Raw genomic sequence first — 27,692 nt, forward strand, 5'->3', positions numbered from 1 at the left:
CCAAGCAGCCACTTGGTTGGCTTATGCCTTGGGCCAGCTCTGGTGACGTCATTTTGTCTAATCGTAATTTCATTGTGTAAGTATTTGTTTTCCTCAATTTTATTAAGAAAAAATTAACACTGTACAGTTGACATAGAATCAGCAAATTAACAACAAAATCAATCTCATATTTTGTATGATCAAATATACAGTATCATAACATTCCTCATCACTTCCAAAACCCATCTATCCAGACTTGTTTATTTTTATCATCTTGTTCCTTCATTTTTTTTGATATCCTGTTTTAATGCTTTTATTCCTTAATCCATGTATTGATGTTTTTTAATTAGATTGTACTCACTTTTGGGTGACGTTAATGTTGATTCATCAAGAAATAATAATGTGCTTTACAATTTTCTCTGTTTTTATATTTTAGCATTAAAAATATAATTTTGGTTAAATAGCTTCTACATACTGGTGTTCTAACCATTAGAGGAACAATTATTTTGATAATTACCAATGCTATTAATTTAGGTAAGCTGTGGCTTTGTAATGTAAAATTTGTTAAGCACTTCATATGAGGGTTTTAATTTTGTGTCTTTGTGTTTCTCTTATTTCAGACCCTGAATGTCCCTGTTTTTACCCGTTTAAGCTTTTGTTTTTAAAGGTGCTGTAAGATTATTTGTATTACTAATATTATTATTATTATTATTATTATTAGCATCCAATCTGTTTTGAGGGCCAAGGGTATGCATGAGAAATGGGATTGGGCTCACTCACTATCAATTTTTTGTTACATATAAATTATCTTGTGCATTATTCAGTAGCATGTGGCACCACGTACAGAACCTTCAGTATTACTTATACACTAGTGTCAGATAATGTTTTTTAAAATAGTGACTAGTCATTGTCAGTAACCACAGCTGCCCTTTAACCCCTGAGTACTGCACCGTGCCCCCCCTGCTTTGATGTATGTGTGAGTAGGTGGCTGAGGAGTAAAAGCCTAAAATGGCCACCAGACCCTGTTTCCCATCACTATCATCATCATCACTAGAAGAAGCAGCAGCAGCAGCAGCAGCAGCACCACCACCTCAGAAGCCCATCCCCTAGCGTTCGTCCCGGGAATGCGCCCTGTATGCGCATGGGCGGAGAAACTGCCGCTGTGCGCTGTTATTATAGTAGAGTAATTTCTTTTTTTTACGAAAATGGCGACTAGTCAGGGAAGTGTGGGAGCTGGCGCGGCACTATACAGCTACCAGCACACGGGTGCACCTCACTGGAGCCCGGGCATCAGCCAGTTTCAGCAGCAGCACCAGCAACATCATCATCTTCAGCAGCAGCAGCAGTACCACACGGCCCGCAGCCTGGACCGGGCTCTGGATGATGCCGTGTGCTCGGGGATACTGAACCTGAGCGGGAGGAAGCTGAGAGAGTACCCGGGTGTGAGCTACGATCTGACGGATACAACACAAGCAGGTGAGAGTCCTTCCCAATACCCGTTTATTTCACCAGAACAGGTTTATGTGTACGTGAATGCATCACGCCCGCATTGTGTGTGAATTTATTTGTGGATTTTTTTAACCATAGAGAGGCGTCTATAGGTAATCATATTTAAAGGGACATTCCGACCTTAAATGCACACACACACACACACACACACTGGTTGTAATCACTGTCCACTCATATATCACACAGTTAACTGCAGCTCATGCCGCTGTTGTGTGCTTGTTTTGGCCGTAGCTTTCAGTAGCAGCCCCCCCCCCCCCGCTCACACTCCCCCACATGAGACACATGAATGAGGCGGCAGGCAGGCAGGCAGGCGCACCCAAGTCACGCGCTGTGCAGCGGTTTGCACTGAGCTGCAGTTTCATGTGGCCCCGCGGGCAACAGCAGCAGAATATGAATGAACCATGTGATGCCAGGTGTAAAAGCTCAGGATGTCGTGTGTGTTGAGCATGTAAGACATTAATCCCTTCATCTTTGGGGCAAAACCAGACAAAAGATGCAGAGCACTAACAGCCCCGTCTGCCCGTCTGGGTGCGTTTGCCCATATTATCTGTCAGAGAGGAGGAAGAAGATACTGGTCTGGTTCTGTTATGTCGGATGATGTTCATTTATCTGATATCAGGTAATGCATTCTATCGAGTTTCTGCAGGAAGTGATGAGAATAATCACCCATCTCATACTCCCAGTTCAAACTTTACCCATGTAGCACTTGCTGAATCATACAGATATTTCAGAATTTGGATTAAATTAAGATGTTCAGTGTCTCTAAAAGGTTCTCCACACTAGATCAGTTGCTGCCATCCTTTTAGAGGTTGACAGCCAGCAGTTTTTGCATAATCAGTCAGTAGATTTTAATGATTGTTCCTTTACTTTGTTATAAATTAAGAAAAACATATTGATTTATAGGACACATGCAGGATTGTCAGTTATTTATCTATACATGCCTTCTCCTGAGGATTGCTTCTGTTATGCAAAACATATATTCAACATAATGTTCAAAAAATCTAATCCTTGCAAGGAATAAAAGGATGCTTATATCTCCCTCCAGCTGTAAAACCTTTGTGCAGTGAACCTTCATGTCCATAATGGACGATCTGTTTGGAGATCTATTGTCAGACTTGAACCTCTGACAATATCTGTCATATATGAGTTTTGAGAGTCCACATATGATGAACACACAGCAAGACATTGTGTATGTGAGACATGTTCACAACAGCAGGCAGAGAGGAGCTTTAGCACGCAGGAAGCAGGACATTTGCACAGTCACTCTCTGTGGATCTGGAGTTTGTCTTGCTTTGTTCTGCTGTGAGCTCACATGGACAGTAACTGGAGGATCATAGTTGGCAGGAGAATCTCTGTGGAGCTACTTCTGCAGACATGTGTGTTCATTCATACAGGAGTACAGTGTTCCTTGTTGCTTATTTGGGTGAACTTCCTTACACTGAAGAGGAACTAGGCATGTCATGCTGTTTGCTGAAGCTTTCAAACTACTTCACAACACTTAATGTTTACAGCACACAATCCAGTTAACACTTAACCTTGGATATCCCACATGCACCCACTAATGTTGCAGAACTGGTTTGAGATACTATGCATCATTTAAATGCAAGTGAACTCCAAATTATCATCAAACATGAGGTTTTTGTGTTTGATGGTTTTTAATTCATCTTCATCTAATTATTTTGCTATTATTGTTTGGTGTTTTATTCTATATGTTGTGCTATTTAAATACAGACCACCTGGGTTAGTATTAGTCATGTGTTTTCTGAAGGCATTTGTGTTGACGTCTCGGGGCTTGTCTTTAACACATAAATAGATGTTGCTGTAAGGAACCCTATGCAGGAGAACGTTCATGGTGTGAGTTTAGAAAAATATTGAATGAATAGTAGTCATTATGAGGACTGCCTCAGTCATTATCACAGACATTAGGAAGATGCTGAATCTCATTGTCCCTCATTAACATATGGTGTTACTCTGTCAAGCTGCTGGTTTGTTAGCGAGTCTGATCCACAGGGGATTTCAATTCTCTGCTGAAACACTGTAGCACCTCTTCATACTCCAGCAGCTTTATTTTTAACTCAGAGAAAAGCCTACCTTTCTCACAAAACTGACACATTTTTAACAGGCCACCAAAAGAAAGTGAAACTGTGTCGTGGATTCTGCTCTTTGAGATGACTTTGTTCAGGATAAAGCACATTTTGAACACAGATTGTTGCTTTGTAGTGACATTTATCAGTGACCAGTGTGTGTGTGTGTAGCTTGCGGTAGAAAGCCAACATGACATGATCCATTATTAAAGAAAGCATGAATTGATTTGATATAATGTGCCATTTTAAATAAGCTTTTACGTTGAAGAGCTGACGTCCTGATGACAGATTCAACAGGACGTTTATGGGCTGCTGAATGAACACACTGCCAATATGTATTGATATTTTTGTACACGATTATTTTGTTTTTAAATAACTACTGCTGGCATGGCTGCATTTTGTATAACACAATAATCGTAAACAAAGGAGACATGAAAGAGACAGAGAATATTTCTGTCGCTCTCCCATTTCTCTTGGTTAGATTTCAACTGTCACTTTGAATGCTGTTATCTGATCACTTTTTTTTCTCCCCCACCACGTCTTCATTTTCGATGCCTCGGATAAAAAGGTGTGTGCTAGAGGAAGGTCTCACTTTCAGATGTGCAAAGAGTGATCAACACCACACCACACCCCAACATTTTTCACAAATACAGTCTCTGCTGTGAATGGAAAACTTATTTAAAATTTAATGTGTCATATGCAGCCTTTACATAACTGTGTCCTCACTGAAATGTCTGATTGTTTGCTTGGTGCAATGTCTCTTTGGAGAAATTCACAGCAGTCAGTGTTGTTGATGAAGTTGCTGTCTGTTAACAGTCCACATGTCTCTTTATATGGTGTTGTACCACATGTGGGAGGGTCTGACCTTTTGTGTTGCAAAAAAAAAACCAGTGACAAACATTTGAAAAGTCCCAAGTCTCCTGGTTCTGTCTATGCCACGGCAATTTGCAATGATTTGCATGTCACTGCAACAGTAGTTGACTAAAAGTCAGTCTTGGTCACTAATCTAATGCATTGGCTGTGCCATGTGATTTAAAGGTTAGATATTCGCACAACAAGCAGTTGAACAGGTGTATCTAATCATATTTGGACGTGATGTCAGAGGTCTTTGATGTAAGTTAAATGTTTCTGAAGCTGATAACAAATGAAATGAAATAACTGATTGATTCCTCTAAACATGCAGTTATATGGGCAGTATCTTGATCTGTCCTGCACACCTAAGCTTGCTCTCCCACCATAAATCAGTTGTTATTTCAATTTCAATCCATCAGGTTGATGGTTCTATAAATTAGATAGTGTTAATGTTCAGAGTAAAGTGAAACTGAGTAGTTTTTACTTATGAGTTAATGGGTAGTAGTCAGTGGAAAGTCCTCACACAACGGTGTCTGTTTGCAGTGAGCTTCTGACAGTTTGTGTCCACTTAGTTTGTTTTTCCCATGGGAAATTGTGAGATGTTTGAAAGGGCCGCCCTGACCTTGAGCAGAAGCTGGGACCATCACATCACACAACACACAGATGTTCAGGTTCATATCCCAGCACGCCCCTGCCTGTCATCACTCTGTCCCTGAGGGGACAAACACGGACACGCTAGAAAATGTGACGTGCTTCTGCTGCAGCGAACATGCACTGTGGTCACATGTATTATTCTGAGACGCGCATACATCACAAGTGTAGACAGCTGGAGGCTCAACTGCTGTGCTGAATTTGTGGTTATCTAAAAAGAAACAAATAGATTTGTTTTAAAGACCAGCCATCACACTGCACTGAAAGTCTTTAGTTTCCATGCACCCTGTTCTGAAGGGTTTGGTGTAATATTTAACAGCCAAATACCTTTTTCAAGGGGAAAGAATGTGAGGTCAAAGAAAAGATAAAGAAAGTGTGATATTTGTTCTCTGACACTCTTGGGAAAGGGCGGGGGGAGTGAAGTAGTCCTACGTCTGTCAACATTAGAGATCACTGTTTCTTACAAACTGGACCTTTTACGACGGTTACCACCCTTTCTCACAAAAATGATGTGATATTTTCTCCCAGATTACATTCGCTTTTGATGTATCACAAGTATTTGAGTCACAGTTTTTACCCTGTGGGGAGCAGAGGTGGCAAAGAACAGTGAGTGAGAGGTTACTCAATGTGTTCAACTTAACCACTTCCTGCTTATACATGTGGTTATCATTATTCATTTCCTCAAAGTTTGAAATGTACCACAAGCTTTTAAAGCATTCAGAAGAAGGGGAAATTATTTCAGGGTCCCTGCCAGTTTTACTTGACAGGCGTCACTACTGCTACTAATGCTGTATCTATGGGATTGTCTTGCAATATATTGATTATCATAGTATATCATGATATTATTGTTATCGTGGACCATGTACCGCGTATCGTATTGTATTGCAAGGTACCCTTTGATTCTCACCCCTGTTCCTTATGAAAGATATAATTGATGATGTCTTTTTTAGTTATGTATATAAAGAATGTAATGTTTAGCAGACACGTTGTGGGACTCGTGGTAAATCTGTTCTGATTTGTCCCCATTGTCCCATTCCTGACAATTTGGTTTCACAAGGACACGAGTACTGAGGTAGCATTCTTGGTTTTAATGATCAACCAGTGCAAATAGTGTTAAGTGTCACTCCCCAAGTACAAAAGCCCTGGAAAGGTTAGAAACACAACAATGCACTTAGCTCCGGTAGCTACTTATGTGTAGTTCAACGTCATACTTGAAATCCAATCACATGCTCTTGTAGCAAAGAGGATGCTGTTGATGCGGTGGTGGTCACCAACAGTAGAGAAAATCCAAAACAAAAGTGCATCATTTGAAGAAATTGTTGTTTTTGAAGGAAAGTCACAGTGCTGACTGCAGTTTCTTCCCTGGGGGCTTCTTCTAAGTGCTGCTGCCGCATGTCTAGACGGGACATATGTTCACCTGTCAGCGACAACACAATGCCTTATTATAGCAAATTAATGATGTAGTGGTTATATACGGTGTATATATATTGATGATATTGAGAATTAAATTATGATTGTCAGTGACATTTTATTCAATCTTGAGTTGCAGTGTAATAAGAGATTTTAAGGAGATTATTCCGTGCAGTGTTAACTTGTATTTTTGGAAATATGATGTTAATTTTTTATTAGAAAATATTCCACAAGCCCACTGTATCTCACATAACAAAAAATATCTTAGAAGCTCCGGTCCACATTAGAGAAGTATAAACCACAAAGCATTTGATTTCATTGATTATTGTAGCTGACAAATAATAATTCATTAAGTTAGATAGTATTTAATTAGCCTGTTATTAAAATGATGTAATAGTTGCTGTATTCATTTTATTCTTTTCTCAGAACATGGTTTGGTTAATCTGAGGTTAGCACGATTCATGACTCTTACACATGTGACTTTGTGAATTATCCAGTTGTTATAGAGATTAATCCTTCTTCAGTGACACTACAGAATGAGTCATGTTTCTAATTTAATTCCTTTCAGTGTGGGATTTTTTGGAGTCTGTGAAAAAGACTGAAAAGAGGACATTTCTTGAGTTGAATCCCAGTTATTGAGATTATGAGCTGGAGCATTTATTATAAAGCTTTCATCCCCAAAGAGGGAACCTCTAAACTCCCAGCAGAGCCCCAAGACCACACCCCCAAACCTGCCATCCATGAAACTGTGGCCTCATCTGCTGCAGGACACAATAATTAACCCCAATGAATCATGTTTTTTTTTTTTTTTTTTTGTGTTCTGCCTTTGTTTCCATGTAACTGAGTGTTGCACCTTCATTGCCAATTTTCTACAGAAAGGAATGGTAGCAGTGAAATGTCTCAGTGCCTGTTTCCCTGGCACTTGATACTTGAATGTGCTGTTAAAAAGAAAAGAAATAGAGAGAATGATGTTCTGTTGTAGTCATCAACAGACATACTTAAGTCCATTACTTCCTCAGGTAAGTGTAGAGTTTGCTGTGTCATGGAAAGACATAGCCAGACATTATCTGCACTATACCACAAAAATGAATAGTGTGCTGAGGGTGCAGTGCAGAAGAGTGGAGCCCGGTGTGCTCGTCTGCCTGGTTGGCCTTGTCCTGCGGGAGCTCCATGCAACCAGCAGGTGGATAGAAGACCCACTGGGCCGCAGATGGTCCTGGGCTGGAGGAGGGAGATGGACAGGCTCACAATGACTCCCTGCCTCCACCCACCCCCCATCTCCAATCGACCCAGATGATTCCACTGCTATAGAAAGATCCCCAGTTGCCAGGCTGGAGGGGAGGGGAGGGAGGTGGGGGAGTCGTCCATGTACAGCTGGGTTACAGCATCAAGGTCTGGGCCTCAGGGAGAGGCAGAATTTACTCTTAATGGAGAGCAACCACACATTATGACCTCAGCTTTTGGTCTTTACCCATGTGGCAATATCTGTTTCCCTTAACCCCTCGGCTGCTTTTCCTTTGTGCTGCCGACGCCGTTACAGTCTGCGTCTCACTTCTGCTTATCAGCTGCCGTGAGAGCTCAGACCGCAGCTACACACTGAAGCCTGTCTGCTCATTTAAAGCTTGTCACAAAGCAGAGACCACTTAAATGCAAAGATGCATGTCCTTCATTGTTAGCCTGTATCTTCCACTGTGAACACCAGTGTACAAACTGCACTGTTTGCACTGCTGTGTACAAATGTTTTTGTAATTTTGCTTTTATATTTTTTCTTAATGGTTCACATCTACATTTAAAGATATTATTATGTATTGTTATGTGTTGTGTGCTAATCCGTACACAGCAAGCAGAAATGCCTTAAGGTCAGAGAACGTTTGCTTTCAGTAAAGCCCTTATGTCGTTACATAGATGCCTAATAAATGGCAGTAGCTGCATGTAATTACATTCATTAAGGGGATATGGTTTGTAGTAATGTGTCTTATTTTTGTGGATATAGTAGCGCTCACCAGTTTGGTGTAACAGAATAATTAAAAGCTTGGTATTTGTCAGTGTGGAGCTGCTCCTCACAGCACAGGTCTCTAATTACTGTGTCACCCAGAGAGAATTCAACACACACCATTAGAGGCCACTGAATCAATATGTGTCTGAGGGCGAACTCTGTAACATGTAATGTAGTCTTTGCTTGTGCTGTTCTCATAGGACACACACACACACACGTGCGTGCTGTTTGCATGTTGCCCATTTAGAAAGAGGCAGTTTGTATTTCATAGAGGACAAACACAGGGTGTGGCATTGTGTAGTGCAGTGTGGATGTGCGCTGCGTGAGTGATTCAGCAATCTTTAAATCCAGATATTTTATATATAGATATTTTATTTCTTTAGTATAACCAACGTTGCATTTATCGCCTCATCACTGTAAGAAATGTGCAATCTCTGCAGTCCAGCTCGATCTGACACCTTTTAATGTGTGTTAGTAATGTTCAACACTGCAGCAGTTCGGTGCAGCAGTTGAAATCCTGCCTCATGTGTACACTTGGCTTTTTTATTTTGTGTTTTGCATTTGTGTTTCTGTTTTGGGAGGGTCATGCAGGAGCCAATCTCAATCTATAGTCAGTTTAGAGTGTCTAATTAACCAGACTAGATCTTTAAAGGTTAAAGTGTATGTGTCCTGTATTTTTTTTTTAAAGAGATCACATGTTAATCGGCCCCTGTGATGGACTGGCGACCTGTCAGCAGCCCCGCGACCCTCGTGTGGAGGATAAAGCGGTTGACGATGAAGGAACGAATGTTAATCAGCCTCTGTTTTTTTTTTTTTGTTTTATTTCACCTTGCAGATTTATCCAAGAATCGCCTCACGGAAATCCCTCCAGAAGTGTGTCTGTTCGCTCCCCTCGAGTCACTCAACCTTTACCATAATTGCATCAAGTGCATCCCAGAAGCTATCATCAATCTACAGATGCTGACCTATCTTGACGTGAGGTGAGTTGTTGCTAATCTTATGCGTGTGAAATGTTTACATGTGTTCTGTTTGTTTTGTTTTTTTGTCTCTGAAAAAAGGTGCTTGTTCCTCATTCTGGGCTCTTTACAGGATGAAAAAGAAGCATTTCCCCTTTTTTTGGCTGAAACTCAATTCCCAGTTAACAGATACTCACTGTTACATGCTTCTTTATGCTGTTTTAACAGTAGGTGGATGCTTTGTCTTCCTCTACAGTCGGAACCTCCTGTCAGTTTTGCCAAAATACCTGTTCAGCCTCCCCCTTAAAGTCCTCCTTGTGAGCAACAACAAGCTTGTGTGCATCCCTGAAGAGATCGGCAAAGCCAAAGAGTTGATGGAGCTGGTGAGCAGTGTGTGTGTGTGTCTGTGTGTGTCTGTGTGTGTGTGCAGTATACAGTTTTTTTTGTATATTGCACAGCCAGGGCAATCCCATTCTTTACACTTTGCCTCCCCTTGCAGGACGTGAGCTGTAATGAGATCGAGGTGCTGCCAGCTCAGGTCGGGAGGCTCCAAGCCTTACGAGAACTCAACATCAGGAAGAACTGCATTCACATACTGCCTGAGGGTCAGTCTGTCACCAATTACGTTGTTAGGAATAACAGTCATCACTGTTTATTCAGCTTGTTCAGAATGTTTTTTGATAAGAACTCACAGACATGAACATATTTCTCCCGTTCTGGCTCCCAGTACACCACAGGATCCAAGTCGTTATTGTTTTTGTACAAGTGTCTTTACGGGCGTGCTCCACCTTAACTATTTGACTTACTTCCGTTTTACGCTCCTTCACGGTCCCTAAGATCGGCCTCATCGCTTCCTCTCGTGTCTTTGCTGTGGCAATCGACTCAGTGCTCTGTTTTTAAATGTTTGTGTTGATAAATAGATAGAGAGGGGAACTAATGTAAGAGTGCAATGTAAAGGTGCTTTTGCTCGTGTTTTTAGAAATGTGGGATCTAATGTAATTACCAAAATTAGGGTCAAAAACAAGGATATTTTTTTAACCCACAGCTTTGACAAGGTACGATACATGCAGTAAATTTCAGGAGAGTTATTGCGACAGTAATACACTGTACTAAATGAGCCTTGAAATAAGACTGGTATTTACTGGGCACTGTGCTAAGGGTGTAGCATGATGTGGATCAGGTGAAACTCACCAGCATAACAAAATGTGCATTGTGTTGTTCATGCACGTTGGAACTGTGCATCACATTTCAACAAAAGGCCTTTTTAGAACGACTCTCTTGTCTACACTTGCAGAGTTGGCTGACCTGCCGCTCATCCGACTTGATTTCTCCTGCAATAAGATCACAGAGATTCCTCCAGCCTACAGGAAACTCAGGCAGCTGCAGCACATCATCCTCGACAACAATCCTATGCAGTCTCCACCCGCACAGGTACGTCACCTCACCCCTAGTCTTTCTTAGTCCACACTTACAATAGGAGAAGCCATAACAATAAATCCACAATACCATGAACTCAAAACAAAAGAGAATAGAGGAAGAGAGACACTGACTCATTCAAGTTGACATAACACTACAAATACAAATAGTTGATTTTCTAGTATAGTACAACAGTATATGAAATCAACCAAATATCTAAAGCACTCAAAAATCAAAAGACGGGTGAAAGATAATCTAGAAACCATGTAATCTATCTGTCAAGTTCATAAAATAAGATTTTCAGCTGTTAAGGTACATTTTTATATAATTGCAATTTGACATCACACTGTACAAGACTGATCTTTTCATTGCATTACATTTGGCCATAGGTGCTGAAACCTGCACATCACCACCTGTGTGGTAGACCTCTTTTACTTATATAGTTAATTTCCTGATGCAAAAAAACAAACAAAACAAAACAGAATTAGCTGACAATCTTTGTTTTACTGTATATAGAATCTGTTTCTGCACTTGTGAATCACTATTTTTCTGTCTGCATATGCATATGTGTACTGTTGCACCACCTAGTGGATGACAGAGTGTGTTTTCTCAGACTAACCTTGTGCACATGCCTGTTTCAGATTTGTCTCAAGGGCAAAGTGCACATATTCAAGTATCTGAACATCCAGGCGTGCAGGACGGACAAGAAACCGGACACACTGGATCTTCCTTCCCTCGGCAAACGCTGCCTTCCACAGCCACTCACAGACAGGTATGAAAATATTCACCAAGTGTTGTCATCATGTGGCACACTTCCTTATAATGTATTGATTGATAATAACTCTGAATGCATTTATCACACCTACCAATCAAATTAGATTCTGTCTTCTTAGAACAGCCTTTTGTTTTCACATTTCCAGCATGGAAGATTTTTATCCCAGTAAGAACCATGGGCCTGACTCTGGAATCGGTAGCGACAATGGTGACAAGAGGCTCTCTACAACAGAGGTCAGCATTCAGACTCGTACTCTTCATTAAATGCAGTGCCAAATTATTATTTAACCTGAAAAATCGAGTTTAGTAGATGCAGAATACAATAAGGCCTTTGCACCAGTTGGTAATCTTGCCCTTAAAAAGCATTAGTGTGTAAAATATACACTAGGTGAACTATAAACAGTATAAATGTTTGAATTAAAATGTGTGCCATTGTTTCTTGAGGTAAAGATCAATATGTTTTTTTCCATTATAGTTGATAAATTAGATATATTTAAATGCCTGTTTGATTGCAAAAGATCAGTCAATGATATTAAATAGAATATGTACTTTGAGATGTTCAATATAATCTAGGATGAAGATTCTTGGCCTTTCTATCCACCACATTAGCAGAATAGAATTAATGTATACATACTGTAAATGTTTGTTTCAAAGTTACATCACTGCATTTTTCCACCTTTTCTCATATCTCCTAATTTTTTAACACAGGAACAGCCTCTAAATTGAAAAAAGAAAAAAGAAAAAAAAAAAAAATTTGCTTCTCATTCTTTCTCATCTGGCAGCCTTCAGACGACGACACCATCAGCCTGCACTCGCAGGTTTCAGAGACAGCCCGTGCTGACGCCCTATCACTTCTCTCTAAAATGGACTCTTGCAAAGGTCACCCAAAATAAGTATCACATATTTCCTTTAAAAGCGATAACAGAGACTCGGGGGTTGTTGAATGAAGTGCCTGAAATATGACGGTTTATGATCAACGCGGATGCTTCCTCCCTCTATCAGATCAGGATCTCTATGACTTTATAGAGCCCAACCCCGACGAGGATCCTGCTCTGTCAGAGTGTGACGGGCAGCAGAGCAGTCATGTGTCTTGTATAAAGGTATGTAGTTGTATATGATGTTATGCGGGGTCTGTTTCGGGGTCGCTAACACGGTCTGTGTGTGTCTGTGTGCGTTTCAGGAACTGGAAAAAGTTCTTCACATGTCTCAGCTAAACAGAGATAAAGACGGCTGGAAAGAGGAGTCAGGGTTAGTTCATTATTCAATACTAATTAATGAATTAATGGTCTTAAAATGGAAGACTTGCTTGACTATCGTTGGTAAAAGACTCGACTTCCCTAAGACTTGACCTTTGGGACTTCAGATATCACTCCATTTATGGAATATTTACATTTTCTCAAGTATTGAGAGGGGTTAACGTTGCAATTATTATTATTTTATTTAAATATGGAAAACGTTGAGTGTTTGCGGTCTTGTGTGCAAACCTGGCAACCGAGCGACACCAACACCACTACGTGAAATTTTATACGACACAATTTTACAAAGGAAAGTAAGACAGGAAGTCAGTTAGCCTAATGTCGGTATTCTTTACATTTTAGGCTCTAGATTTAATAATGTTCATTTTATTGATGTTAATTATATCTTTATTCTTTTATAAACGATTCAGTTGTATGAGACCAGGAAGCAGTCTATAAGGTCGAGGGCGACACGTGAGGACACTCAAAAGCATCCTGAGGACATAATTGGATCTGTCGATGCTTCAGGATACATTAGGTGCTTGTAATTTGGACTAATACCAGGTCTGAGCTGGGTCTAACAAACACATTAATACAGAGAAAAAACACTCTTCGAGAAGTCAACTATTGCACAATGTGTGTGAAAAAGAAAATATCATTATGAGTCCTCGTCTGAAAATAAACAGTGGTCTGGCACATGCTCGTAAGCGATGAGAAATGCAGTCTCGTAAAACCTCATAAATTATCTTTGGAAGAATATGCTGCAAAATGTTGCACAACCATGTTTAGTGTTATAGGAGATACATTTAGCACTCTGTGTTGAGACTTGAATGTTTTATTACTGAAGTTAATTTGGGCCACATTATTGTGTGTGGTTTCCTGAGGCAAACTTGTTCAGAATCCTTTAATTGTCATTGCACAATGTACAACGTAGTTATAGATAGATAGTTTGTGCACCGTCTGCAATAATTTGACTTTTTGAATGCGTTGCAGTTCTGACAAGGAGCAGCTTGTTGAGGAAGAGGAGGATGAGCTGAAGGAAGTGCTGGATCTGAGGAAGATTGCTGTTCAGCTTTTGCAGCAGGAGCAGCAGAATAGGTGCGTGGGTCCCGCTTCTCTTCCACAAGTACGACAAAAGCCACCAGACTCTTAATCCAACACTATACATTAGTTTAGTATCACTGTGCTGCTTACATCCAGATGTTTGATACTTTCTCCTTCCTCCTCATCATGTAACACGCTGCTCTCATCACTCCCCATATTTGTGGATTCATTCTCTGTTTCTCAATATCCAGATAGGCGTTTTTTCCCCCATGTGTCCCCAAATATCGCTCCATCAGCACCATGTGGCCTCCTCCGCCTCTGCAAATCAAATGTCAGCCTTACTTGGCTTTCTCTCTGTCCACGCCCGTCCTTCCCCTGATCATCTCTTTGTTCCCTGCTTTCTCCCTCAACTCGGCTACTGCACATTTGATGTACGGCTTCTAGACGGCGATCCTTAATTTGCAGAGCAGAGAGTCTTATTCACCGACGGAGAGTAACCGGGCGGGCACACAGGTCAGGCACCCGCTTTGCTTTTCTGCATGTCACACTGGGTTACACTGGTAAACTATTATTCCTTTTTTTTATTATTATTATTATTATTTGGGTTATTTGTGACTGCAAGTGTTTCCATTTTCTCATCCCTTGCTCCCTTTTCTCATTAGCTGGTATACAGGTAAGAAAAGTCTCACTGAGATTGAAATCTCTTTTTCAAGAGAGACCTGGCCAAGACAACAGCATCAGTACACTCAAAAGTTGCATCATAAAAACAGACGATACACAAAACAACCACCACTACACACGCAAAACGAAACAGGTCCCTAATTAAAACTCAATAAGAGCAGTTACATCCGTCAATAGAACGCTCTGTCCAAAACTGATGTTTGGGTGATCAGTTCAGACATGTTCATGTCCTTTTGAAAGTGGCACCTAAAATATGGGGAAATGTGAATGTTCTGTGTCTCTTCCTGTCTGCAGGTTCCTAAGTCACTCTGGAAGCTCCAGCAACAAACCAAGGCCTCCGCCACAGACGGCTCGAAGGTACGTGAAGAATCCCTGCACTGGGCTGTCTGTTGTTCAGTGCCACTGAGCAGAAGCACCCATTTAAAGTTGAGCCAGTGCTGAGGGAATTTGACCATGATAACCTACAACAATGCGACAGGTCTGGCCCGTGCAAAGTCAAATGAGACGGACATGATGCTTTGTGCTGTGATGTGGAGTTCTTCCTGCAGGATGAAAGAATGCACTCTGGGATAACCACATATACTGCAGCACCTCAAACAGCCAATATTATGTAATATAATACTTGAGCACACTGTCACAGTTGAGCAAGCATGTCTGATGTAAGAAAAACATAGTTATAGTGATCGATGTCTATTTGTCATGTTCTGTGCTTACAAGTTTTTGTGTCTGTTGCCGTTGGTGTCTTCAACCGGTTGAAGCATGACTGCGGTTACTTGGAGAGTTAAATTTAAACACACTGAGAGGGAGAGTATTGGTCCGGCTTGCACTCGTTGGCATTTGCTTTCGTTCCACGGCCAGAGAGATACTCGACCGAGGGCGACCTGCTCCTGTTACTGTTGGACTAGTACGAGCCGTGTCGATTCAAATCACCTTGTTCTCTCGTCCGTCTTGTTGACGAATAAGTGTTTCAAACAATGTGCATACACTGAGCAATATGTTACGCAAGCGACGCAAACTAAAGCGCTTTAGTTATACTCCTTAGAAGATCCCGATGAATTCAAGAAGTTGTGTCTTTCTTCTAGTGCTTCTCTCGATGAAGGAAGCAGTGGAGCGTCTGTGCTGAGTGGACAGGTAAAAACCATTTATCTTCATCATATGACGTTGTTTTTTCCTCTGGTGGATGATGAGAGTGACTTTTGTTTTCCCTGTGTGGTCTTGCAGCCCTCGTCTTCCAGCTCCTTTGATGGCAGCCTAAGGACAGATGAGTCAGAGTCAAAGTGGCCAGAGGTTCCACCCATCCTTAATCAGAATGAAGATCGCAGGAGGAACAAGTACCTGAGAAAAGATTATCTAAAGGTACAGGCATGCGTGCGCTCATGCAAGGGCACAGTGTGTTAGTTGCAAAATAAAATTCCAATGACAAGCCTAACATACCTGTAGTCGCCAAGTTTGACTTCCTGGCATTTTATAATGACGGCTACAAACTTGTTTACCTTTCACACCAACTGCATCCAACCTCAGCACGATGATGCACATTTTGCACTTCAGTCTACTTTCTTCTCCACTGTTAGATGTGATTCAGGGATGGTTGTTCATCTGCAAATACTCAAAAACTAAAACATAGAAACTATTAAAAACTAGCTGAAAGTGAAACTATTATAACCACCTTGGTAGATATCTGAAACTGGAATTAGAGCTATCTACGATTGTAGAAGTTCTCCTGTAGATTTCCCTTTTAGATTGAGTTTGTTTTTTTTCCGCAACCAGCGGAAATCCTCATCACGTCCTCATGGAAACAAAAACAATCTGCTGCCAGTTGCCCTTGCAATATTGTAATAAACGTTCGTTTGAAAAGAACTGACTCACTAAACTGTCCACCCGCGTTTTTCATGGGGTTTTAAGTCTGTATCCTCTTTGTTTTTAAGCAGTCGCTAGGCGGTGGTGTGTTTTGAGGGCAGGGTTTGACAAAAGAACAGACGGAAGTGATTGGAATGTTTTCCAGATTTCTACCACACAGAACTTTATTTGTTTGTCTTCTTTTTTTTTTAATGATGTCTGTCTGGACCTGAGTAGGATTTCAATTATTACAAAGACTCTGGGACGATAGGGAATCAAAGGCAGAATTCACAAAACCACAGGCAGGTGGGAGAAAACATGCAGGTATATCCATCCAATGTTTAGAAAGTCTCAGGTCCTCTTCAGAAAGTCTCATTCAGACGATCAATGTGATTAAAAACACACGTCGGGTCTGCCTGTCTGTATAAAACCATTGTTTGAAGGCCTGCCGTTCCTTTAACCACCAACAGAACAGGAATGGAAAGATTGTCAAATCATGGTCATTTGTTTCTCTTTTCTCGACAGTACAAATGTCAGAGCTCTCGGAAAAACTCCAGTGGAAATGACGACTGCGAGGTGAGTGTGACTGGAAACAGTTAGTGAAATTGTAGTGCCATTCATTTGTTTTGATGATGATGATGATGATGATGATGATGATGATGGAGCACTTGAGGGAGGAAAATTGCTCGTTTTCATTAATAAGTAGCTCATATTGTTCTTGTATTCTCACTGGACTTGGGTGTTGCTGCAGCAAGACAAAGTGAATCACTGTCAAAGCAGTCGAGAGCGACTCAGGAAGAGATTGAGAATAAGTAGATCTTTACATTATTTATAAAATGATATTTATTAGACTGTAAGGATCCTATTGTCTTTTCAGTTTCTTTTCGAGTACAGGAATATAGGTTTTTACCAATTACCAGAATGTTATTTGCTTTTCTCTCCCAGTTCATAATATCTTTGTTTTGTTACTTCAATTTTATAAGTGAATAATATGTTACATTTAGGTTTTTGGATCCTTGGGTCCAGACTTCTGAAATTCCTTTTCTAAATGTAATATTTCTACCTCCAGATCTTCCATAGGTGATTATCTGTCCCCTTAAATAAGTCTCCCCAGCTGTATTTCATATCAGAAAATAGTTTAATCTGGTTCCGAGTACGGTTTACTTGCCAACAGTATACATTAGGGTTTTTTATCTGGCATTAGAATTGACGACGTCAGAGGTAAAAGGTCAGACAGAATTCTGGACGTGAATTACGTGCACTGACCATAGCAAAAGGTCATTTCTTGATCAGAATGATTTGGTTCGCTCTGGTTTGAGTGTGCGTTTTCCAGACATCAGATGAAAGGTGAAAGACTTTGATAAAGTCTTTCATCAAAGGTCATTTTCACTGCTTTTGTCTTGTCGTGACAAACCACCCTAACCCCCCCCCCCCCCGACTCTTGAAATAAGGGAGTCTGAAAACAGCTGGCAGTTAACTGATGCATATCTACCAGATGATCTAACTTTTTATGGGAAATGTTATTATTCATCAAATAGTGACTCCCTTGGCTTTAGAATTGAAAGATGAAGATAACACATTTCCCACTCATTCTCTCCTACTTGTTTGTTTGTTGATAATTGTGTCTGGGTTCATATGGCATGAATATGAGCAAGATTGAGTATTTTTATTGGCCACACGGTTGGTGTAGTGGTTGGCGGACCCAAGTTCGAGCCCCGGGTGGAACAAGGGTCTTTCTGCATGGAGTTTGCATGTTCTCCCCCGTGTGTGCTCCAGGTTCTCCGGCTTCCTCTCACAGTCCAATGGGGAACATGCTGTTTCCACGAGATGGCACTGTCACAAGCGTTGCTGCTAATCATTGACATAGCTCAGGCTGCAATAATTCAACACAAAAACGTTTTACTTTTCATGTATTGAAAATAGTAATTCCTATTTTGTGGGGTTGACACAAACCTGGCATTTAAAGGGTTAAAATCCTTAAAAATGAATTAGTATTTGATATCAATAATTAGGTCAGATGTAGGTGAAAATATCAGCTCAATGGAAGTAGACTATAATAATGTATAATTATTATAAACCTGTAATAATTAAAAACTAAAAAATCTACTTTGCATGCAGTTTATTGAAAATAATTCATATTTTCTGGGGGGTTTTCTGTGGGTTTTTCATCTATTAAAAAAAACAACATATGGCATATAAAAAAAACTGGCATATAAAGGGTTAAAGTCTTTAAAAACGTATTAGTATTTGAAAAAGCCAACTCAATTTAAGCAGAATACATAATAATGTGTAATATTTAATATTAGCTCTAAGGGTTCCCATAAGACCGTTTTGTAAAAGCACCGTACTGAAAATGTGTCTCTCATGACAAGCAAAGCCTTAATGACCACCGAGAACAATGGACACCACCTACCCCCAACAACCTGGGTGGTGCTTTGGCTCCTATTTGAATGTCTTTTGCTCGGAGTTCCATGTTAATATCGTCATATTCCTTCCTATGCTTTGCTAAGGTTTCACTGAGACCAGGAAAAAACATCCCAGGTTTATTGTAATACATGACTGCTTTGTTTTGTTTGGACCACTGTGCAGCATTTGTGTCTCAGTCTTGGCATTTCATCAGTTTGCATTTGCATTTCTGGCGTCTGTTCAAGGATTGTTTGCTCAGTGAAATGCTCTTGACCCAGAGAGGCTGGAATCCACTTGTTTCAGAACTTTCCTCACAACTCTCCCAGAGGTTAATAACGTGAATGCTGTTAATGAGCTGTAGTTTTCCAGCTCAACTGTCCCAATTAAGAAGTTGTTTTTTGTTTTTCAGGAAGGCTTAAGAAACGTTGATTTCAGCACAACTTTGACAGTGTTTGGACTAAAGCCAAGATCAGGTAATGTGTCACCGTAAAGCTTCTGGTCAGAACGTCAGGGTTCGGCCATTCAAGCTCAAAGCTCAAGCTCAAAGCTCAAGCTCAAAGCTCAAAGCTCAAGCTCTTGGCTTTAACTTCAAACCCAGGACACATATCCATGCCGTGTTCATCAAATATTTTTTGGTGGAGTCAAAACTTTTCTGTAGAAGTGGGGTGGGTTTTCTGAGGAATCAGAGCACTGTATCTACCAGGACAAGACTGAACATGGTCACATGAGTATTTGACTGATGAGTGTTACTTAAGATGAATTAATACATCCAGAATTCAGAGGTCATATACTGTATGTAAAACATTACCTTTAGTTACTGCAATCCCAATTCAAAACATTGCATATGTGTGGTTAAAGTCGGCCTTGACAAATGACATCAGTCCTTTTGCCCGGTTCATGCACATGCACATCTTTAAACATAACAAGTTCTCATGTTGGCATTCAAAGAAACAAAGATACATGAGTAATATTTATCTTCATTCAAACCTGTCACCCCTCACTTCTACTTTCAGCCTTCACCAGAGGAAGCCGTCAGGATTTCAACTCGACAGACCCCAGCTTCACCATGAGGAGGAAGATGGAGCACCTGAGAGAGGAACTGGAGCAGATAGGCTTCTTACGACAGGTCCGAAACCTCACCGCATGTTTATGCCTTTGCATTTTCGTACAAAGCACTGAGTTGTCCGGGTGCCACATTGTATCATCTCTCTGATTCACCTCATGTTGTAAGACTTACCCACTTTTACATCTGCATTGGGGATATTTGGACATGGTGATTCAGCATTTTTTAGGAGGGCTGTCACCACTTTTTTTCAAAAATCATGCTCAAATCAATATTATATGCCATATAGTAATAACAAGCGACTATTCCTTCAAAAATATTTGGATAGCCCCTATTTTTATGGAAGAGGGTTAGTTTTTATAGTTGGTTATGGCTAGGTGATAAATCCACGACGTCTGATGTCAGTATTGGTACAAAATGGTGGTATCGTGCCACCCCTTATATGTTAAGTCAAATCAAATTTGGAGCTCATTGTTTATGCGTTTGCAGAATATTGAGTCCAGACTGAAGGTGTTGCTTCCAGAAGACGTCGGAGCTGCTCTCATGGACGGCGTTGTCCTTTGCCATTTAGCCAATCACATCTGTCCTCGCTCTGTTGCCAGCATCCATGTACCGTCGCCTGCAGTGGTGAGCACATTCAGCTACCAAAGAAAAAATTAAAGAAATACTCTCTGTTCGTATCAATGTCAGCAGACTGTTCATGTCCTTGCTGCTTCAATTGCTAATGTGGCATATTGTTGTTTCCAGCCAAAGCTCAGCATGGCGAAATGCCGTAGGAATGTGGAGAACTTCTTGGATGCCTGTAAGAAGATGGGTGTTCCACAGGTAATACCAATGATGAGTCACTCACTCACTCACTGACTCACTCACTGACTTCTGGATAAAAAAACAACAACAACCTTTTCCCATAGCAATTACATTATACTAAAATATACGAAAAACATAAAAATATAAAAACAAACAAACATGTTTACACAATTGTAATCTGATAACTTCACCACATGATGAAAGAAAAACTAGAAAAGGCTGAGAAAAAAGACACACCTTAACCACAATGAATCCACCCAAAAACACAGATAATACTAATAGATAGTTGTTAGTTATTAGTCACCTTTTGTGGAAGCAAACAAAGGCTGTCACATATTAATGTGTGAAGTTCAGCTACTACTGAACATCATTTAAATACCATTAAATATGTTAAGAAGTGAATTTTTCAAAACTCAGGTGAAGACGGTGTAAAAGTGTGTATTTTCACACAATAGAAAACATCGAGATTTGGAAATCCACAGTCATGTATGACAGTGTGTGAGAGACATTGTCAAACACTCACTTTCCTGTAATTTCCTGTTGCTAGAGTTCTCAGTCAAAACAATAACAACTAGGTTGAGGGTGTGATTATGGGATTTTGTGTCTCGGTTTGCCTCAGAGGTTATAACAGAGAAGGTCAAGCCGATTACCTCTTTGAAAGGAGAACATTCAATTCAATTAAAAGACAATGTATTTGACCGAAGGGGGCAATTTAGTGGCTCACCCAGCAATTTGAAATGGTATTTAAGAACAGTTAAGAAAAACAAACCACAAGAAATAACACATTAGAAAAATGTAAGTGCATTGCAGGTATACTCTTTGTACAGTACAAAGTACAGTTAGATATTTTACTGCAGAAATATTACACATTATATCTTTGAAACCCCTGCTTCAGCTGTGACTAACAGTTGTCTCCGGGCCGTCCCTCGTCCCTCTCTTAACTCAGGACAAGCTTTGTCTTCCCCATCACATCCTAGAAGAGCGCGGCCTGGTGACGGTGGGTATGACCGTCCAGGCTCTACTGGATCTGCCCACACAGCTGCCAGCTGTTTGACACAAACCTCAATGCTGCATCCAACCTGCAGACAACCCCCCCCACACACACACACACACAGCCCAAACCTGACACCCAAACTCCAGGGACCAGAGAGCCCCTCAGGGTGAGGACCTGGTGGATTTTCTTCCTGACTGAAACAGGAGACATGAAGCTGAAGAAGCTCTGTCTTCTCATATGATGTCAGCCTCCGCCCACTTCCCATCCATCACATTTTTCCTTTGTGTCCTTTTCTAGTTACTGGGATCATCCTGTGTGTGTGTGTGTGTGTGTGTGTGTGTAACTCACTTGTTCAGACCTACGCTGCCTCAAGGGCTTCATACTGTAAACCCAAACCACTGCCGGGCGTCAAGTGGTCCTTGAGTTCTCTTGTTTTCTCTTTTTGTGTGCGGTACAGTTCGTGTGTAATAGATTTTTTTTTTTTTTTTTTTATAAATTTAAAGCTGTAGTGCGTAACATTTATGTGTAAACACAAGTCTGTTGCTTTCAAACCACTGTCAAGTCAGCTCCACATTACTCTCTCCACGCTTCTCAGTATAATGGCGCTTTTCGCACAGCATGGATCGACTCTACTCTATGTAAGCTTTAAGCACACGGCGTGTATAAAGCTTACATACGGTTACATACGGTACACTATACAGTTGCGCTGTGGCTTAAAACACCAAGAGGCGGCAACAAAAACTTTCAGAAGTAGTTTCTACTAAATAAGACTAAAAAATAAACTTTGGTGGATGAATCGTATGCTATTCACATTGTGATTGCTCACAGAAGTGATTGTACTGTATTGAATAGCTGCCTGACTACATGAGTCGGTCAAAGCTGCTTCTGTTTCCTTCACCACGCAGCTCCAATTAGTTTGGAAACTTGATGGAATACCATAGAAGCATACATCAGGCATAGACAGCACTGCTTCTTTCTCTTCTCGCTCTCTCTCTCTCTCTCTCTCTCTGTGCATGTGTGAGAGAACACAGAGTAAACCAGAGGCCACAGACTGTGTTAGTAATTACTCAGAAGTCCACATGGGGGAGGGATAGATGTTCAACACTCGAGCTTTACATTTTTTTTACCCAGTATTTATGCACTGAATCTCACTGTCAGTACCCAAGCTGGATTTGCCAAGTATTACATTTCAGCCACGGCATCTCCTCCGCTTTTCTAGAGGGAAGTGACACATCAGTTTTCCAACACGGGTGTGTGATTTAAAATACTGTAGCCACGCACTAGGAGGAGCGACATTTAAACCACTGTGACGTCAGGTTTGGCTGTTTTTTTAGACAACAGTAAGTTTTCCTTTATCTTGTTAACCAGATTCGGCGTGTGTCATCCGCCTTCCTCAGAACTCTCACGTGATGTCAGGGGGTGACGTGCCTTATCAGGACAGCAGGATGACCGCTCCATCCGTCAAATCTTAACCGGAAGATCGTGCCTCCGTAACAGCAGCTGATAAGGCACGTCACCTCAGATGACTTATGTGTTTTGGGCTCAGTGCTGCTTCAAGGAAAACGCTCTTCCACACATAGCATGGTGTTATCTTAATGCCCAACTCTGCTGTATTGTGATTCTGATACGATTTATTGTTTCAGGGAAATATTTATTTATTTATTTATTCAGGGTTTTTTTTTTGTGTGTATTTTCACCTTGATTCTTAGTTTTTTCTGTGTAGGTTTTTAAATTGATCGAGAGTAAAGAGTAAAACTTGCCAGTAGAGGTGAGAACAATGTTGACAGGATAAATATCCCACCCACTGGAGAGGTGGCAAGATCTGATCTGTACAGGTTTGTACAGGTTTGTAAACTGAAAATGCAACATTTAAGCTTTTTTATGCGTCCATTTTATTATTTATTCCTTCACACTCAACGAAACGTTTGGTATTTTTATGCAACACATCATTTCTGTGCAGGACAGTGGATGAAACTTCGTTTCTCACACAGGTGACTGTATTTGAAGAGAAGCTGAGTGTCATGACCTGTATTTATATGACATCAATCAATCATAAAATCCAATGAAGGGACACATGTGGCTATGCTACATGCTTTTCTAATAAGGCTGAGTTTTTGTTTAATTGTGTTAAACAGCGCAGAAACATAAAATATGAACTATTGTGCCTTAAAGAAGAGGTTGCTTTGATTCGTTACAATTTGGGAAATTTTCTTTTAACAAGTCAACATAGACTATTTATAAAAAGTGGACAAAGTTTTCCTGTTGCATAACAAACTCCTTTTTTTAAAGCCTCTAGATTCTCGATTTGATGTGTGACCTGCTCTTATTGGACGACACATTGGACACTTTATCGTCTTATTTTCCTCTAAATGGTAACATAATGTACAAAAGTGACATCATTTGCTGTTGAAGAAGACCTGACACTCGTGATTCATATCATTAACTCTTTAGGAAAACGTTTACTTATGTTCTAAATCAAGTTAGAAGTAGGCTCATTTTCCCATGGAGTTCTTTTTGTAACCTGCGGAGTCGCCCCCTGGTGGCTTCACTGCTATTTCCATCCTATTTCCTGGGCTTCACTTTTCAAACAGGAAGACAATGTCCATTTTTATGTGCAGTCTAGTTCTAGGCCTGTCCCAGTGCATGGTTTTCACCTACACATGAACAGGATGCATCAGGTTCTGATGTGGTTTACTGACCAGTCAGAAAACCCAACCTGAATGTTGCTCATGAGAACCCTCTGCTTCCTTTGAGTGCGCTGTACTGACTGATATTTGTTCCATCCTTCTCCAAAGACCAGATGCCGCCGAGGTGCAACATGATACAGGGCTTCCAGTCTCTTAGGACTCACCAAGTGAAAAATATGCATCAAATCAGGCCGCGGTCATGTGTTGCACATTTTCGCTGATAGAAAATGAGGGACGCCGGTGTTGGGCTGCATGCAGTCACACGAAGCAGACTCAGGTCATCCTTTATTGTCTCGCCTATCTCTCTAAACTCACGGGCCACTTCATGGGTTCAACTGTACAAATGACATTCGACTGGTTTGATACGATCGAAAGTAAATAAAATACTCTTTACAACACTTGAAAACCGATGCACGTGCCACTCCACTAAGCACCTATCCCATACCTAACAAAGTGGTTATTGAGTAATACTTAAGTCAGCTGGCATCCTCCTCTGAAAGTGTCCTCACACAATGCAACGCTTTGTATTTGTGACCTGTGCCGTTAAACCTGTCGCTTTTGTGCAAAAGTAAGTGGGGCTTTGTACACTTGCTGTGCTAGTGACGTGGAGATTTTTCTATCATTAATCCTCATTTTCTTTCAAATGCGGATTAATAATGATGCTGTCAGGTGAACAGATAATCCTTGTAAAGAGTGTGGCGCTCACTAACATGGATTTATAACAAAACGGAGAAGAACCTGCGAGGCACTGAGGCTTTGTGGTTTTTACAATCTTCTACATCATTCATTTGAACTTATGAAAACCTGAGGGAAAACAAAAGTCATCTGTTAATATTTGTGTTGGGTGTGTTGTGGTGTGTTTCTGGTGGAGTCGCTGCCCCTGCATGTTTTAGAACATTTGAATCCGGTGTGTTGGAGCAGGGAAACGTCTAAAACTCGATTTACACTTTCAGACACAATGAAACTATGACCTTTTGTTAAACTGTTGCGCTAACATGTTGACTTTAGATGGTTTCCTAAAGATGTTCACTTGTATGAACCACTGTCTTATTTGTCTCTGTCGTCAGAACATGGTAATGTCTCCATCTCTATCATGCCACCGGATCAGTCGAGGCATGGACTACAGAGGTTGAAAAATAAATCTCGATCGGTATCACACTTTATTTCTTCTGAGGCAGAACACTCTTTGTATCACATACTATCAGTTTTACCTTTGAACCTTTCTGTAAAACAAGATGAGCAGATAAACAGCTGTAGTGAAAATGATGGGTACGAATCACACCTTGTTATCTCTCCTGAGGCGGAACAATCTTAGTATCACATACGATCACAGTTTTACCTTTGAACCTTTCTGTAAAACAAGATGAGCAGATAAACAGCTGAAGTGAACACCTTGTGGATGACTTATTGTGCGTTCTTTGTGCCATTTTTGTTCAATTTCCTTCGCTTGTGCTTTTCATTCGTCACTATACTTGCTGTGAATTTACCCAATGAACTTCTCCAGCAAATGTTCTGTTGTTGCCGCCACCATTCATCGCTGTCAGACAGAAATCTTCTGCTGGATCTGGAAAATATTATTTGTGTCAGAATGTTGGTGTTGTTTTAAGGCCGATGTGAGAACATTAATGTGTGTTTCACATGTGAACCAGACTATTATTATTTTTTAAATCGGAGGAATTTTACAAAGCCTGGGATCAAGGTTGTGTGTGTTTATATTAAGAGGAACAATGTACAGATTTTTTTTTTTTAATTATTATAATTTTGCTTTTATGTGATACTCCTGTTACATACAAATATGATAAACATTCACACGCAATGAAATTGGCACTTCTTTTTCTGTGTTGGTGCCAATCTGTGATTTATGTGATGAAAGCTACATCTGTGACTGTTAATTTATTTTATCGTATGCCCCGAGGCACACTTCTATGTAATTTAACATTTCACCCAAAGAAAACAGTGGACTAGTGAGTCGTGTCTGAATACTACACTGCCGAGGAGACTCACGTATACAAGCTTTTTGTAGGACAAAGTCAAAGTGCATGCAAAAATACTGAAAGGCTGAACGTGTACATATCATCTGTATAAACTCCAGGGTTTTCTTATAAAACAAACATGTCAATATGAAATAAAGTCAAGTTCTTTGCAGGCCAGAGCTTCTTGTCTTCATTACAATCGTTTGCAGATAGAAAACCTTGCTCTAATTAGAGAGGTAATTTGTGGGAATGCATCAGTTATTAGTCATTTAAGGTGTAAGCGGAGTCTATTAAACTGTTTTGGTAACTAACCAGAAGCAGACTGTGGGAATGTTTTCACTTGTTGTAGCTGTTTGTGGTCGTTGGCAGACGGTAATGTTGTGCCTCTTCCTCGTTCTTATTCCTTCTTTAAATGTGATATCAGATAACAGAATATAAAAGCTAAATAGGAGTGAGTCTAGTTTAATAGCAGTGTATACATTTGTACATCATCCTTTCTGGTGTTCAAAGGCCACCGTAGTTCCCTGACATGCTGAATATCTGCAATCTGCAATCTCACCATTTGATGTCACTGCAAACAGAACTGCACATCATCCCTCAGCAACATGCCCAACTAGAGGATCTGTGTGTTTCCATGGAAAATTTGATTTCCACTTCTTGATTACCTTTGTTTTTCGCCACCAGCTCCAGTAACGGAGATGCCAGCTCATGTGTCACATCATGAGTCAAAACCTTTGTCTCATTTACAGTAAACCAAACTGTCGGGGCGAGGAGCTCTAAAATGACAGTTTGTCCATAAAACGCGATGACTGATCTCAGATTTCCTGTGAAAAATATCCAGTCAATATCCAATAAATTACAAAGAAACATTACACGTGACAATGGGCTCTTTTCGCTGTCCATTACGATTCATTTAAATCCCCCTAAATCCCTAAAGTGGTTAGTTGTAAAAATTGAAGGTCCTTCTGTAAATATTCTAGGAAACTGGAGCAGCACAGTTAAGTTCTGCTCTGACCAGTGACCAGGTGAAGCTCTACAAGACGGCCGTGAGACCTGCTCGGATGTGTGCCTTTAGACAGAGGGACTGTCGAAAAGACAGGAAGCAGCGCTGGAAGTGTCAGAGCTGAAGATGCTGCGCTATTTGTTGGGAGGGACCAGGATGGACAGGATTAGAAAATCCAAATATTCAACCACAGAGACGCTTCATGGATGTTGTGAAGGAGGACACGAGGACACAGGGGACAGGGCTAGATGGATGGCAGGGCAGATGACCTCTAAGAAGATGTTATATGATATAGGGATCAAACCGAGGTTGAAACATCATCCAGTGAGTAAATCT

At 40.6% G+C, this 27,692-nt stretch overlaps 1 protein-coding gene across 2 annotated transcripts; it reads left to right on the top strand.

Annotated features, from left to right (window-relative positions):
* Positions 1 to 877: 877 nt before the first annotated feature.
* Positions 878 to 26,528, top strand: lrch2 (leucine-rich repeats and calponin homology (CH) domain containing 2). Of its 2 annotated transcripts, none has more exons than XM_058627594.1 (20): positions 878 to 1,455; positions 9,317 to 9,461; positions 9,694 to 9,820; positions 9,937 to 10,042; positions 10,732 to 10,868; positions 11,495 to 11,625; positions 11,774 to 11,861; positions 12,410 to 12,506; positions 12,630 to 12,727; positions 12,808 to 12,875; positions 13,856 to 13,960; positions 14,351 to 14,419; positions 14,882 to 14,944; positions 15,670 to 15,943; positions 16,949 to 16,999; positions 19,239 to 19,302; positions 19,843 to 19,955; positions 20,382 to 20,519; positions 20,640 to 20,717; positions 21,646 to 26,528. In XM_058627594.1, the coding sequence occupies exons 1-20, from the start codon at positions 1,185 to 1,187 to the stop codon at positions 21,751 to 21,753; spliced, it is 2,331 nt and encodes a 776-aa protein (XP_058483577.1). In that variant the 5' UTR covers positions 878 to 1,184; the 3' UTR covers positions 21,754 to 26,528. The 2 variants fall into 2 exon arrangements, with proteins under 2 accessions (XP_058483577.1, XP_058483578.1); XM_058627595.1 differs by lacking the exon at positions 14,351 to 14,419 and having other exon boundaries at positions 890 to 1,455; positions 15,670 to 15,718; positions 15,809 to 15,943.
* The last annotated feature ends 1,164 nt before the right edge of the window (positions 26,529 to 27,692 follow it).

Source organism: Solea solea, chromosome 4 (assembly GCF_958295425.1).
Source record: "Solea solea chromosome 4, fSolSol10.1, whole genome shotgun sequence".
Classification (NCBI taxonomy): domain Eukaryota; kingdom Metazoa; phylum Chordata; class Actinopteri; order Pleuronectiformes; family Soleidae; genus Solea; species Solea solea.